At 54.6% G+C, this 14,513-nt stretch overlaps 1 protein-coding gene across 2 annotated transcripts; it reads left to right on the top strand.

The window, feature by feature from the left end:
- Positions 1–4,399: 4,399 nt before the first annotated feature.
- Positions 4,400–13,497, top strand: Dusp15 (dual specificity phosphatase 15). Of its 2 annotated transcripts, none has more exons than XM_026402154.2 (7): positions 4,400–4,597; positions 5,243–5,276; positions 6,894–6,976; positions 9,878–9,927; positions 10,862–10,936; positions 12,069–12,240; positions 12,983–13,497. In XM_026402154.2, exons 1-7 carry the CDS (start codon positions 4,577–4,579, stop codon positions 13,262–13,264), a joined length of 717 nt encoding a protein of 238 aa, XP_026257939.1. In that variant the 5' UTR covers positions 4,400–4,576; the 3' UTR covers positions 13,265–13,497. The 2 variants fall into 2 exon arrangements, with proteins under 2 accessions (XP_026257939.1, XP_026257938.1); XM_026402153.2 differs by having other exon boundaries at positions 12,971–13,497.
- The last annotated feature ends 1,016 nt before the right edge of the window (positions 13,498–14,513 follow it).

The following is a 14,513-nucleotide window of genomic DNA, read 5'->3' as shown; positions in this document are numbered from 1 at the left end:
GATGGGGACCTAATCATCAGGGTCCTTTATCATTCCCCTCCCCCTCCTTCCCTCCTTTCTTTCTGTCCTTCCTCTCCCCCCCCCCCAGTACTGGGGCTTGAACCCAGGGCCTCACACACGCCAGGTGAGCACTCTACCTCTAAGTACAACCCCAGCCCTTTAAAAGTTTTATTCTGAAACACGTTCTCATTGCATTGCCTAGACTGGCCTTGAACCTGTGATCCTCCCACTTCAGCCTCCCAAGTAGACAGGATCACAGGCGAGCGCCACCTCACCCAGCTGTCAGCATCTCTTTATTCCATTTGGAGTGGGGCATTCTGGGAAACTCAGTGTCAGCGCATCTTGGGAACAATTTTCCAAGTGTAGTTGGGCATCGAATAAACATGTGTGGAGCTGGTGAAGAGCCCTGCTTCGTTCCTGCGGCTCAGATAATGACTGTCAAGGCAGGGCGCCTGAAGCCATCCTAGCATTCCTTCCTTCCCCCCGGAATATCAGCTGCACTGTCCAAACTGTCATCTATGCTGAGTACCCACCCCCTTCTTCCCAGCCTCTTCATCCACTCTGTACCAGGGCACCATCCTCTCTTGCCTGGGTGGCCACAGTCCACTTCTCACCAACTTCCCAAAGGGAAGAGTTAGTAAGGGTAAGAGAGGGACTTACAATTTAAACCAGATGACCTGGCCTCCTGGGGTAAAGTGCCCCATGCTTTCTGTCACATGGCAGAGAAAACAATGTCAAGGCCCAGTCATGGCCATCGATGGTCCTGCGTGCTGGGCCCCCACTCCACTCTCCAGCCCCATCTCTTACCACCTCCCTCAGCTTCCTCTGCTCTAGCTCTTGACAAAGGCCACATTCTTGTCACCATGGGTCTTTTGCAGTGCTGTCCCTTCTGTTGGAAATACTCTCTCCACTCTTATAATAGTGTGTCCTTATATCCCAGTCCCCTGTCCCCCTTCAGAGAGGTTCTCCCTGACTCCCTTTGTGCCTTTCATAGAAAACTTCCCCTTTTGTGAATGTATTATTTGCTATTTGCTAGTTTCATTTGCCTTCTCTCCTAGATCTGAGATGCTCCCTGTGCACCTCCTAGCCGCACTTGGCCCTTAAACATTTGACATGTAGTTTGTCTGAATTAAGATGAACTCTGCATAAAACATATACCAGATTTTGGAGACAATACAATAAAAGTGATATAAAGTACATGAATAATCCTAAATATTCTGTGCTGAAATTATAATATTGTAGAAATAGTATGTTAAATCAAATCATTAACAATTAATTTCCTTCTACTTTTTAAATGTGGCTACTAGAAACCTAAATGACACACGTGGCTGGCGTCCTCTTGGGCAGTGCTGGTCTAGATTGTTAGCTAATGAAGAGAGGAACCATCTCCACCTCGTCCACAGATGTGTGGTACCTAGTACCTCGTACTCAGCAAGTACTTGCTGAGTAATTGTGTTTGTATGAGGAAACTCAGCACAAAGAGAACTGAGGCAGGCAACCTGATGTGTGCTGTGAACTTGAGAAAGAAAGAAAACATGAAGAAAAGGTTTTATCTCCAGTCACCACATTTCAAGTGGACTATGTCCTCTTTTTGTCCTGCTGTGTGCTGACACTTCCCCACAGTCAAGATGGAGAGACAGGGTGATCCCTGGAGGATGGTTTAGCTGCTTCTATGTCAGTCCCATAAGAGGTGTCTGGTCTCAATTATGTTATATACTTGGACCTAGACGTACAGAGTTAGCTGGGACCCCATGGGGACTTTCCCAGGGTTGCTCATTCACAAGTCAGAGGTGAACAGAGTCTTGAACCTTGGTCTTCCAGGACTCTTGCCTCTAATTAGATACCATTTTAGTTTCCTAACCCAGAACCCAGGTGATTTGAATACTCCCACATCTCCCTTCCCCTGATTTTACCTCTAATATTTGGGATCCCCAAAGTAGTTATGCCTGGTCCCAGGAGAGCTTGCCCAGCTGACACCATCTTCAGAGGGGTCAGAGTGGATGAAAGGAAGGGACGGGATGATGGATGGATGAATGGGAGAAGGGATGGATGGATGGATGGATGGATGGATGGATGGATGGATGGGATGATGAATGCACAAGTGGGTGGGTGGATGGATAGTAGGATGAAAGGATAGATAGATGGAGGGATATGTGGGTAAACAGAAGGATGAATGGATGGATAGGAGAATGGATGGATGGACAGGAGGAAGGAGGATGGATGGGAGGATGGATGGATGGACAGGAGAAAGGAGGATGGATGGGAGGATGGATGAATGGACAGGAAGAAGGAAGATGGATGGGAGGATGGATGGATGGACAGGAAGAAGGAAGATGGATGGGAGGATGGATGGACAGGAGGAAGGAGGATGGATGGGAGGATGAATGGATGGACAGGAGGAAGGAGGAGGGATGAGAGGATGGATGGATGGACAGGAGGAAGGAGGAGGGATGGGAGGATGGATGGATGGACAGGAGGAAGGAGGAGGGATGGGAGGATGGAGGGATGGATGGACAGGAGGAAGGAGGATGGATGGGAGGGTGGATGGATGGACAGGAGGAAGGAGGAGGGATGGGAGGGTGGATGGATGAACAGGAGGAAGGAGGAGGGATGGGAGGGTGGATGGATGGACAGGAGGAAGGAGGATGGATGGGAGGGTGGATGGATGGACAGGAGGAAGGAGGAGGGATGGGAGGATGGATGGATGGATGGACAGGAGGAAGGAGGATGGATGGGAGGATGGATGGATGGACAGGAGGAAGGAGGAGGGATGGGAGGGTGGATGGATGAACAGGAGGAAGGAGGAGGGATGGGAGGGTGGATGGATGGACAGGAGGAAGGAGGATGGATGGGAGGATGGATGGATGAACAGGAGGAAGGAGGAGGGATGGGAGGATGGAGGGATGGATGGACAGGAGGAAGGAGGATGGATGGGAGGATGGATGGATGGACAGGAGGAAGGGGGATGGATGGGAGGATGGATGGATGGACTGGAGGAAGGAGGATGGATGGGAGGATGGATGGATGGATGGACAGGAGGAAGGAGGATAATGGGAGAATGTATGGATGGACAAGAGGAAGGAGGAGGGATGGGAGATGGATGGATGGACAGGAGGAAGAAGGAGGAATGGGAGGATGAATGGATGGACAGGAGGAAGGAGGAGGGATGGGAGGATGGATGGATGGACAGGAGGAAGGAGGATGATGGGAGGGTGGATGGATGGACAGGAGGAAGGAGGATGGATGGGAGGATGGATGGATGGACAGGAGGAAGGGGGATGGATGGGAGGATGGATGGATGGACTGGAGGAAGGAGGATGGATGGGAGGATGGATGGATGGATGGACAGGAGGAAGGAGGATAATGGGAGAATGTATGGATGGACAAGAGGAAGGAGGAGGGATGGGAGATGGATGGATGGACAGGAGGAAGAAGGAGGAATGGGAGGATGAATGGATGGACAGGAGGAAGGAGCAGGGATGGGAGGATGGATGGATGGACAGGAGGAAGGAGGATGATGGGAGGGTGGATGGATGAACAGGAGGAAGGAGGATGGATGGGAGGATGGATGGATGAACAGGAGGAAGGAGGAGGGATGGGAGGATGGAGGGATGGATGGACAGGAGGAAGGAGGAGGGATGGGAGGATGGAGGGATGGATGGACAGGAGGAAGGAGGAGGGATGGGAGGATGGATGGATGGACAGGAGGAAGGAGGAGGGATGGGAGGATGGATGGATGGACTGGAAGAAGGAGGATGGATGGGAGGATGGATGGATGGACTGGAGGAAGGAGGAGGGATGGGAGGATGGATGGCTGAACAGGAGGAAGGAGGACGGATGGGAGGATGGGTGAGAGTGCAGAAGGGCTAATGGGTGAGAAGGAGGGTGGGGACGCGGATGAATGAAGAGTGAGAAAGGCAGAGGGGGAGCGGAGGCTGCACCGACGGGGTGATGTAGCAGAAGGAAATCACCCACTTTTCTTGTCGCGCACACAAACTGAAGAGCTGGGAGCCCTTCGCGACCCAAGTCCAGGCGCCTCCCGTTTGGCTGGAGACCCGGGGCGGGGGGGCGGGTGCTCGGCCCAGGGGCGCAGGGCGGTCGGGCTCCGCGGGAGCAGGATCTCGGGTGGACCCGCGGGGGGCTCCGTGGACACCCCTCCCCGCCCGCGCCTGACGGTGCCAGGGTGGGGGGAGCGCCCCGCCCCCACCTCCGGAGGTGGCGCCCCACGCGGCCGCAACAAGCTGCCGTTGTCCCGCGGGCCGTGGGCCCAGCACACTGGGGCTTTGTCCGGCCCCGCCACGACCCACGGGGGGGCCCCACATGACCGAGGGGGTAGGAGGAGCCTGCGGCGGTGGCGGCGGCGGCGGCGGCGGCTCCTTCGTTTCCCTCCAGGGCCGGGGGTCGGCGGGCGGTGGCGGCGGCGGCGGCGGGACCAGGTTGGGTAGGGCCGCGGACGCCAGGCCCCCGGTTCCCCGTCAGGCTGCAGGCTCCGGGCCCGGGCCAGCAGGGCAGCTGTGACCCGAGCGCTTTCCGGGCGGCGAGCTGGGGGTGCGCCCCGACCCCCGCCCCCAGGATCATGGGAAATGGCATGACCAAGGTAGGGGGGCGGCGACCGCGCATCCCTCACCTGGCTGTCTCCAGCCCTTCCGGCAGGCCACCGGCTGCGACTAGGTCGGTCTGCCCGCCTCTGACCTTCTGGTCCCTCTCTGAGCCCTGTGTGTCCACACCTCTGTGTCCCTGAGGTTCCGAGGCCGCGGCGTGTTCTCTCTCTCTGCCTGTGTCTGTCTGTCCTCTGTGCGACTCGGTGTCTTGCTGTATCTCTGTGGCTGTCTTGCTGTGTCCCTCTCCCAGACTCCCCAGACTCTGGTGCTGTTTTTCCGACCCTCCCCACTCGGCCCCTGCATGCCCTACACCTGCACTGGCCTCGGTCCTCCGGCTCCCAGCCCACTCCTCTGCTCTCCTCCCATTCCCCCTGGGCCCTTTGTCCCCTCCCTCTCTGTCCCCTAAGCCTCCCTCCTCTTCCCTCTCGCTGGTCCCCAAGCCTGACTCTCCCTTGGTTAACTTGCTGGCCTGCTCCCCCAGCCTCCCCAGAGCCCCAGACTCTCTCACAGAGGGCCCAAGCCGCAGCCATTGCTCCTGAGGGACCCTCATGGGACAGAGGGGGGGCTGTGAGTCCCCCAGCCACCCGAGGTGGGAAGTGGTGCGGCCCTGCCCTGCTGACCCCTGCCCCTTCTTCCTCTAGGTACTTCCTGGACTCTACCTCGGAAACTTCATTGGTGAGCACTGCCCACTCTGTCCCCAGCCTGAGTCCACCATCATACTCTGGCCCACACACCAGAGACAGGAATGGGGCTAGAGGTGGGGAAGCCACACCAGGCTGGGAGGAGGAAAGGGGTCCTGGGGGTTGAGGGGGAAGGGGCGGCCCTGGAGCGCTGGGGTCTGATGCTGACATCTTCCCCTTGCCAACCTCCACCCCAATTTCACCTCAAGGCCAAAGGGCAAGGTTCATGATCTGAGCTGGGACCATGCGGCAAGTCTGCTCTGCACCTCTGCTGCCTCCTTGGCTCAAGGCCCACCAGCCTCTCCAGGGCCCTTCTGGCCCTGTGGTTCTGAGCTGAGGTCTGCTTGAGGGTGTGTTTCCACCTGGGAATCAAGGAACCTTCCCCCATCCCCTTCTCTCCCGAGGAGGGGTCTCAGGCCCTCCTGTAAGCACAGACCCATCATCCAGCTGAGGCTGGGGTGGCAAGTCTATAAGCTTCTGCCTTCCCTGTTCTCTCATCCAACATTTCCCAACTTTCAAAGGGGGATGGGGACAAAGAGACAGCACCCCCCATCCCCCTCCTCAGGGGCTTCCAGGTGGCAGAAGGGAAGCAAATCTAAACAGAGATCTTTGTGAGGGAGGAAACAGGCTGAGGCAGGTGGTCCAGGGCTTGGGGGAATCAGAATAAAAAAGCCACTTCAGTCTACAGTGTTGAAAGGGAGGAGCTCAGATGTTCCACCCTCGTAAGCCCTGGTCCCTTTTTTCCTAGGACCCCAGTAGCTCCTGCCACATTGATTTCCATTGGCTATATTAAGGTCTGAATCCTCTTTAAGTATATAAGTCCCATGAGGATAAGGAGCCAGGGAGTTGACCCCCAGACCCCGACGGCTGCATACCATATGCACTCCCAAGATGATTGTTGAGTAAGGCATGGCCTTGTGGAGACGAGGGCCATGTACCGTTTATTCTGATACTAGAAGGTCTGCATGGGCTAAACATCCAGTCCCTAGAAAGGCTACTGTGGGACCTACCCCTGAGTAGTTTTCCATATATCTTTGTAGATACAAGATATAATATTTCAAACAAAATGGAAATCTATCCTGCACACTGTTCTGGAATCTGAACTTCCCACTTCAAAGTCTACTGTGTGCATTCTTGCACATCAGCACAGAGACGTTTTAATGTCTGCACAGTGTTCCAAACTATGAGTATGTCACTATTTACCAGTCCCTTTCTGATGGACATGAGGTGGTTGTAATTGTTTAACTATTCCTGATATGAACCGCGCTGCAGAGAACACTGTCTGCCACCCGACAGCTTTCTGTGTATACAAACGCTTCTGTCCCCAGATTCCTAGAGGCAGAACTGCTGGGTCAAAGAATGTGCTGGGCAAGGGTGTTTAGGATGGAAAGAACAGCGTGAACAAGGCAGGGAGAGGCTGGGCTGTGTCCTCTGGGTGCCCCAGAGGCCATTCTGAGCCTCGGGGTGTACAGGACCTGGGGAAGGAGCCGCAGCCAGGGGAGGAGGGGCCCAGTGGTGAGGTGCAGAGCTGGGTGGCGGCTCTCGCTGTACTTAGCCTCAGTACCCAATAAGCCATACTTGCCAAATTGGCGCAAGCACCTGTTTCTTTCAGATGCCAAAGACCCGGATCAGCTGGGCCGGAATAAGATCACACACATCATCTCTATTCACGAGTCACCCCAGCCTCTTCTGCAGGTATTCTGAACCCCCATTCCAGGGCTGTGCATAGGTGGGTGATGGGCTCTAGATCTCCATAGCACCCATTTATCAACTACCTACCATATGCCAGGTCCTGTCTTATCTTCTTGACTCGTGCTTATGCCTTCTTCACCATTGGATTGGTTTATATTATCATCCTTATTTGGCAACTGAGGCCCAGAGAGGTAAATTAACTTACCTAAGGTCACACATCTAAGAAACTTACCAGCTGGGATTTGAGCACAGGCCATCTGGCCCAAGAAGTCTCTCCTTGATGCTTAAAAAGGCCCTCACAAAGCCACAAAGGCCCACGCAAAGGTCCTCACAGTGGCGCATGCCTGCAATATCAGCTCCTCAGGAGGCTGAGGCAGGGATATTGCAATTTTTTTTTAATAGAGAGGATTTTTAATATTTATTTTTTAGTTTTCGGCAGACACAACATCTTTGTTGGTATGTGGTGCTGAGGATTGAACCCGGGCCGCATGCATGCCAGGCGAGCGCGCTACCGCTTGAGCCACATCCCCAGCCCAGGGATGTTGCAAATTTGAGGCCAGCCTCAGCAACTTAGCAAGACCCTGTTTCAAGTTTGAAATAATTATAAGGGCTGGGGACATAGCTCAGTGGTCAAGATTCCTGTGTTCAATTCCCAGTACTGGACAGGGGAGGGTGGACAAGATCTTCCTATTGCCTTACTGAATGGATGATTCCAAACAGATGATTCTGGGCTGTGTCTTGCTATGCAACCTTGGACTGTGACTTCACCTCTCTGGGCCTTTGATCCCCAACTCTGACTGTCCCCCCCAGGGGCTGTTGTGAAGGTGCAAAGAGAATGCAGGGTGGTGAATCTGCTTCCAACACTGCAAAGTGTGGTCCCCACTGCAGGGGCTGCATTGACCTGGAATCCTGGGAGAGGGGAGGTGAGGGTGTCAGGACTGAGGAGGGAAGCAGTCAGTCTAGACCAAAGGCCCTGCAGTAGGAGACCTGGGTTCTCATCTTCATCACTTGTTCTCTTGCTGACCTTGGGCACAAGACTTCCCATCTCGGAGCCTCAGTTACCTGACCTACTAAATGGAATTTTTTATATCAGTACCTACCTCACTGAGTGGCTGACAGCCACATAATAGATGCTCAACAAATTAAAACTGATATAATACCAAAGTTTAAAATATTCTTATCACAGAAACAGAGACTCCTCCCCATCTGTTTATAAGTCTGTGTCACCAGGCGTGGTGGCACATGCCTGTAATCCCAGCGGCTCGGGAGGCTGAGGCAGGAGGATCTCAAGTTCAAAATCAGCCTCAGCAACTTAGCCAGGCCCTAAGCAACACAGTGAGACCCTGTCTCAAAATAAAACATAAAAAAGAGGAGCTGCAGGGGCTGGGGAGACAGCTCAGTTGGTGGAGTGCTTGCCTTGCATGCACAAGGCCCTGGGTTCCATCCCCAGCACCACAAAAAAAAAAAAAAAAAACCTGGGGAGCTGAGGATGTGACTCCGTGTAAAGCGGCCCTGGATTCCATCCCTATTACCAAAAAAGAAAATCTGTTCTGCCACAGATGCGCTATGTGGGGTAGGGTCCTTTCCCTCCCTTTCCCTCTCTGGGCTCGGTTTATTCAATTTGGGTCCTTTTTTGAGGTGCTGGGGGTCAAGCCCTGGGCCCAGACATACTATGCAGGTGCTCTTCTTCTGACCTACACCCCAGCCCTAGGCCTCCATTTTTTCATGTGACAGATTTGATAGTCTCTAAGGGTACCCTCCAATAATCTATGACTTTCAGTGTCAAAGAAGAAATTTCCAAGCCATTGGGAGTGTGAGTTTGCTTTATAGGGCAGCCTCGTTCTAGAGTATTGAGAATATGCAATCTAAATAGACTGCACAGGGAGGGTTGTCAGTTATTAATATATTTACCTGTGAGGTGACTGCTTACAAAAATTAGCCTGTGCCCCAGCGGCCCTCCCTCCTCTCACTAGCCTCTCTCCATCCCAGGCACCAGTGAATCTAGCAGAGTTTGATAATATCATGCAAACCCAAGGCCAAATGTTTTGCAAAGTGAAATTGCAAACCTTGCAAAAGATGCAGGGTTTCATGACCTTGGGGAATGTGAGCTAGGTAGAGAAGGCCAGGACTTCACACAAAGCCTTGGGCAAATGCGGGCCTAGTGGTGGGTCACTTGAACATCAAAATATCGAGAAAAGCAATGAGGTCCTCAGGATGTGAGCAGAAATAATCTTGACAAAATTATGTGGAAATTAATAAGCATGAAGCAAAGGGTATCACAGCAAATGTGTTGGAAAAATTACCCACAGTCGATTCCTTGACTAATATGTAAACTTGGTTTTATAATTTTTACTTCTTTTCAAGATAAACAAATCTGCTCTGCCCTTTTTACTATGTAATTTTGCAATCTCCACTTGCAGGGGAGACACTTTCCCAGGCTATTGGATAAAAGGTTTGCCAAGTCCTTCTTATCAAGTCCTCATGTCCAAGACACCTATGAAGTTAGGGCATTGTCTGCTCAGAAAGCTCTGAATCACAGACAGAGTTGGGAGGCTCACAGAAATGGTATCTACTTTCTTTGGACAGAAAGAGAAGAATGGCCCAGAGAGAGGCAGGAACTAGGCTGGGGTCACACAGCACTTGGGTTGCTCAGGCCAAGGAAAGGGGGTGCAGGCAAGGTCCCCACTCCCTTAGCGTGGGTTTTTGCTTATTTATGTGCTATTGGGGATTGAACCTAGGGGGACTCTGCCAAGGAGGTACACCCCCAGCCCTTTAAAACAAACCAACAAAAAAACTTATATTGAGAAAAAGCCTTGCTAAATAGCTCAAGATAGCCTCAAACTTGTGTTTCTGTGCCTCAGGCTTCAGAGTCACGGGGACTCCAGGTGTGCTTTGTCTTTGCAGGATATCACCTACCTTCGCATCCCGGTGGCTGACACCCCTGAAGTACCCATGTGAGTTTCCCTGAATGGACCAACAGAGCTACCTCCTGTGGTGGGGGAGGGGAGGCCTGAGGAAGGACAGAGAATACTCACACCGGATAGCTATAGCTGTCACAGGGCACCTCTACCCAAGTTTGACACTGTCTCAACCATGCTCTTGTGGTAGGTCCCCATCCCTCATTCCTGAGCCTCAGTAGTCTCCTCAGCAATGAGATGGGGACAGTTCCCTGCCTCTAGGGATCAGGTGCACCAGCAGATTCCAGAAGGTGAGGCTCAGCCTGTTCCTGGCCTTGGAGTTAAGACATCTGGGTTCCAGCCAGCCTTTGCCATTCCCTGCTGTGTGACCTTGGGCAAATCACTTCCCATCTCTGAGCCTCATCTGTAAAACAGGGTTCTGACCAGAGGCAAGGAGGCTTTCAAAGGTCCGATGACATGCCTTAAGGATCTAGGACAGGACTTATTGTGTAGTGAGGGCTCAGGAAAACAGACATTTTTGCTGGGGTTATTCGCATCTGTGCCCTTCAGCTCGGGATGGACCCAGGCTGAACTCCTGCCCCGTGGGGAATTCTGCTCCCAGCCCACGGCTGACTGTCATTGTTCCTAGATGTTCTTACGTGTGGCCTTTCAAGGACATAGGTAGAAGGTGACCCCGGGGTCCCACTTTTCAGGGTCCCACTCTTGAAGACCCTGAAAAGTGGGACCCCGGGTCTCCTCCTATTTCCTTGAAAAGCCAAAACCGGACCCCAGGACCCTGCAGGGAGGCTCTGCGGGATGGCGGCCCCTCCCAGCCTGGCCTGCCACCTCCGCTGCCTCCCACACCTCCCCCTGCTCCCTGCAAACGCTGGCTGACCTGAGCGCCCAGGGCTCCTGGTCCCTTGCTAGTCCCATGAGGAAAGGGCTCCCGGGAAACCGCCCCATACTCGCTCCTCTGTCCTCTCTTCTCCAGCAAAAAGCACTTCAAAGAATGTATCAGCTTCATCCACTGTTGCCGGCTCAATGGGGGGAACTGCCTTGTGCACTGGTGAGTTGAGGGGGATCTGGTGGCTGTCCTCCATCCCCAACACACAGCCATCCCATGGGCCACAACACCCACAGTCCGCCATTCATCCAGAGGAGCCACCCACAGGCTCAAGTCAGGGTCCGGTTCTTTACCAGCCCTGTGGTCGCAGCCCAGCAGTTGTTTCTCCCTGTGATTCAGTTTTGACATCTGTAAAATGGGGAAAAGGTTGTTGAGCTGACAGGGCTGTTGAGCTGTTGAGAGAGAGAGAGAGAGAGAGATGACCCAGAGAGGGGCAGGAACTGGGCTGGGGTCACACAGCACTTGGGCAGTCCATTCCTCCTGGCTCCCCCTCTCCTCCCTCCCAGGCTTGTGAGGTGGGGAATCCAGGCTAGGAGGAGAGACTTTTGATCTACTCATTTACCCCAGGCCTTGCCTATGTCATTCATTCCACAACTTCTCACCAAGCACCTGTCCTGTGCCTGGCTGGGGCTCTGGCAGAACCAGACTGAACCTGGCCGGCATTTCTGGAGCCTCCATGAGACCACTCTCTCAAGCCTTGCCTTCTCTCTCCCTCCTTCCCCGTTCCAGTTGCACTAGACTCCCATATTTCAAATCCACCAGACTTCCACCTTACGGTCTTGGTGCACGCTGCCTAGAACATGGTTGGCTGACCCTTACCTATCTCTCAAGACCTCTGAAACCCCTTCCCTGACCCTTCCTCATCATCCCCACTAGATCAACACCTCTTCCTCTATGGAACTCCTAGGCCCCAGACTCATCTTTAACACAGTTACCACCACCTGAAATCATGTCTCTGGTTAGTGTCTGTGTCCCCCAACTTACTGAGCTCCAGGACAGCAGAGACCATTGCTTTTTTATTCCCCCCCTGTATCCCCAGGACCTGAAAAAGGAAAAGATGATGAGGAAATATTTTTTGAATGAATGAATGAGGTTTCGCCCAGGCCCTTGATGTGGGAGAGAGAATGCCAGGCAGAGGGAATCTCATGGGCAAAGACCTGGAGCTAGGAGGAGAGGTCCTGGCCAGTTGCTTGTGGTTGGAGGAAAGGGCAGGGGCGCTGCCGTGGGCCGGTGCCTGGGAGGTATGGGGGAGATGGAACCTTACCTGAAGCCTGGGGGCTGCTGGGGAGCCCAGCTTTGCAGGCATCTCCCGCAGTACCACCATTGTGACAGCATATGTGATGACGGTGACGGGGCTGGGCTGGAGGGAAGTGCTTGAAGCCATCAAGGCCACCCGGCCCATCGCCAACCCCAACCCAGGCTTCAGGCAGCAGCTGGAGGAGTTTGGCTGGGGAAACTCCCGGAAGGTAAGGGCTGGCAGGAGCTGCTTGGTCTGGGGGGTTCCGGGGACCCTTCTTTCCACTTGAACCTGAGCAGGATTGGGAGGAATTCAGCCCAGGCTTCAGATCTGGCAGATTATCCTGGGGTCTTGAACTAATCCAGCCCCTGAGTTTAGTTCCTGTTAACAGCCAGGTGGGTTTGGGGGCTGCCCCTAGACCAGTCTGTAGACCCTTCAGTCTGGCCAGGTGTCCCAACATGCCCTCAGGCCCTATCTATCTGCCTGCCACCTAAAGCTTTGAGGGTTTAACCTCTTGGGGGAAAACTGGCCCTGCCACACCCCAACTTTGGATCTTTCTGAGGTCAAAGCCACCCCCTTCCTTATCTCTCCCAGAATTTCAGGAATTGAGGTCACCCGGGCACAAAGGGTGAGAGAGGAGGGAGGAAAGAGGGGAGAGCTGGGGACAGCCTGAAGGCTCCCAGCAGGGTGACAGAAGGGTCCCCAGAGGCTTATCTACAGGGCTGTGCTAGAAAGAAGCCCTGGTGAGCTCAGTTGCCGAGACCACCCGATGTGGTCAGAGGCCAGAGGGAGGGGTTCATGCGGCCCCCGCTGTGTAGGTGGGGGTCACTTTAGCAAATCTGGAAAATGGAGGGAGTTGCAGAGGGAGAGGGACTCCAAGGGATGCTCGCGAGGGCGGGCGGGGTGGGCAGCGGGCCGAGGGCGGCGGCCCTGGGGCGGGACAGACCCTGACTCCGCAGCGGCCACCCCAGCTCCGCCGGCAGCTGGAGGAGCGCTTCGGGGAGAGCCCGTTCCGCGACGAGGAGGACGTGCGCGCGCTGCTGCCGCTGTGCAAGCGCTGCCGCCAGGGCTCCGCCACCTCGGCCGCCTCGGCCGCCCCGACCCCGCCGCACTCGTCAGCCTCGGACGGGACCCTGCAGCGCCTGGTGCCGCGCACGACGCGGGACGCCCACCGGTCGCTGCCGCTGCTGGCGCGCGTCAAGCAGACTTTCTCTTGCCTCCCGCGGTGTCTGTCCCGCAAGGGCAGCAAGTGAGGACCCCACCCCAAGCGGCTCCCCTCGGCCTCCCGCTCCGCCCCTTCGGGGGCTGTCTGGGCCCCCCACCGTCAGGACGGGCCCCGAGGCTGTGGGAGCCCCGCCGAGGCCCGATCCCTGCCCCCACGCCCACCTCGCCAGTCTGCGTCCGCGGTCAGTGTGTCCTCCCTCTGTGCGTCTGTGTCCGGGCCGGCCAGCTGCAGCCACCTGGTGCCTTAGTCCTTGGGCTGGGGGAGGGCCCCGGCTTCCACCCGTAGTGGCGGCGGGAGCGGGAAGTGGGTAGGGGAGGGGTGGACGGGGCTGGAGGGACATTAAAGAGACACGAAAGCTGCCTGACCCCCTGCCTGTCATTCAACAAAGGCCAGACCCTGGTGTCTGCGGAAAACAGGGCGAGGTGTGCAGTGTGCAGCCGTCGGGGACGCAGGAACCCAGCCTCCTCAACTGCGGTCCGCAGAGCTGGATTCTGGGACCTCGAACTCCTGACACAGCCCCTCCTCTCTCCCAGAGCCCTGATCTCCCTCCTGAGAGGCTCCTAAGTACTTCCTTCCATCTCTCGAAGCCCCCCACCTCTTCTCCATACAGGGACTGGCCAGTAAAGTCCAGTAGTGCTTCCCCAACACCTGACCTCTCATTGCTTAAGTTTACTTTATTTTAGGGGAAGATGTAAGCCTCAGAAAGGTCAGGCAGCTTGCTCAGGAACACACAGCTAGAACTGGGAAGCCTAAGTCTCATGACAGTTGGTAGGAAGTAGCTCCTGATTTGGGAGGATACTGGTGGGGAGAACCCACCTCCAGCTAGTGGGAATCATCCTTCCCAGCTAGAGTTTAAAAGCAAGAGCAAGCAGGGACTGACCCCAAGAATGAATGAATAGAGGTCATCAGAGCTGAGGAGTTTGAAGTAGCAATAACCCAACAGCCACTGCTATGGGCTTCTAACTTTGTTCCAAGCCCTGGGTATAGGGGGCCTGAATGAAATGACCTTCCTGTCATCCCAATCTTCTATTTCTCCTTCATTTACCAAATGTTCATTGAGCGCCTACTGTATGTCAGGCACTGTGTTGGGCACTGGATTTACAGCAGTGGGTAAGACCTCTGTCCTCACCTTGCTGACATTCTAGTAAGATACCAGGTAAGAAAAAGGAAACATACCAGGTGGTGAGGGAGTGGGCCATTTTGCTACTGAGGAGTGTACGGAGCCTGTGTCTTCTTGGATAATTTATGGTACCACCGTCCAACTGGTTTAAAACACT

This window comes from Urocitellus parryii, chromosome 6 (assembly GCF_045843805.1).
Source record: "Urocitellus parryii isolate mUroPar1 chromosome 6, mUroPar1.hap1, whole genome shotgun sequence".
NCBI classification, from domain to species: domain Eukaryota; kingdom Metazoa; phylum Chordata; class Mammalia; order Rodentia; family Sciuridae; genus Urocitellus; species Urocitellus parryii.
This window is presented reverse-complemented; position numbering and strand designations above follow the sequence as displayed.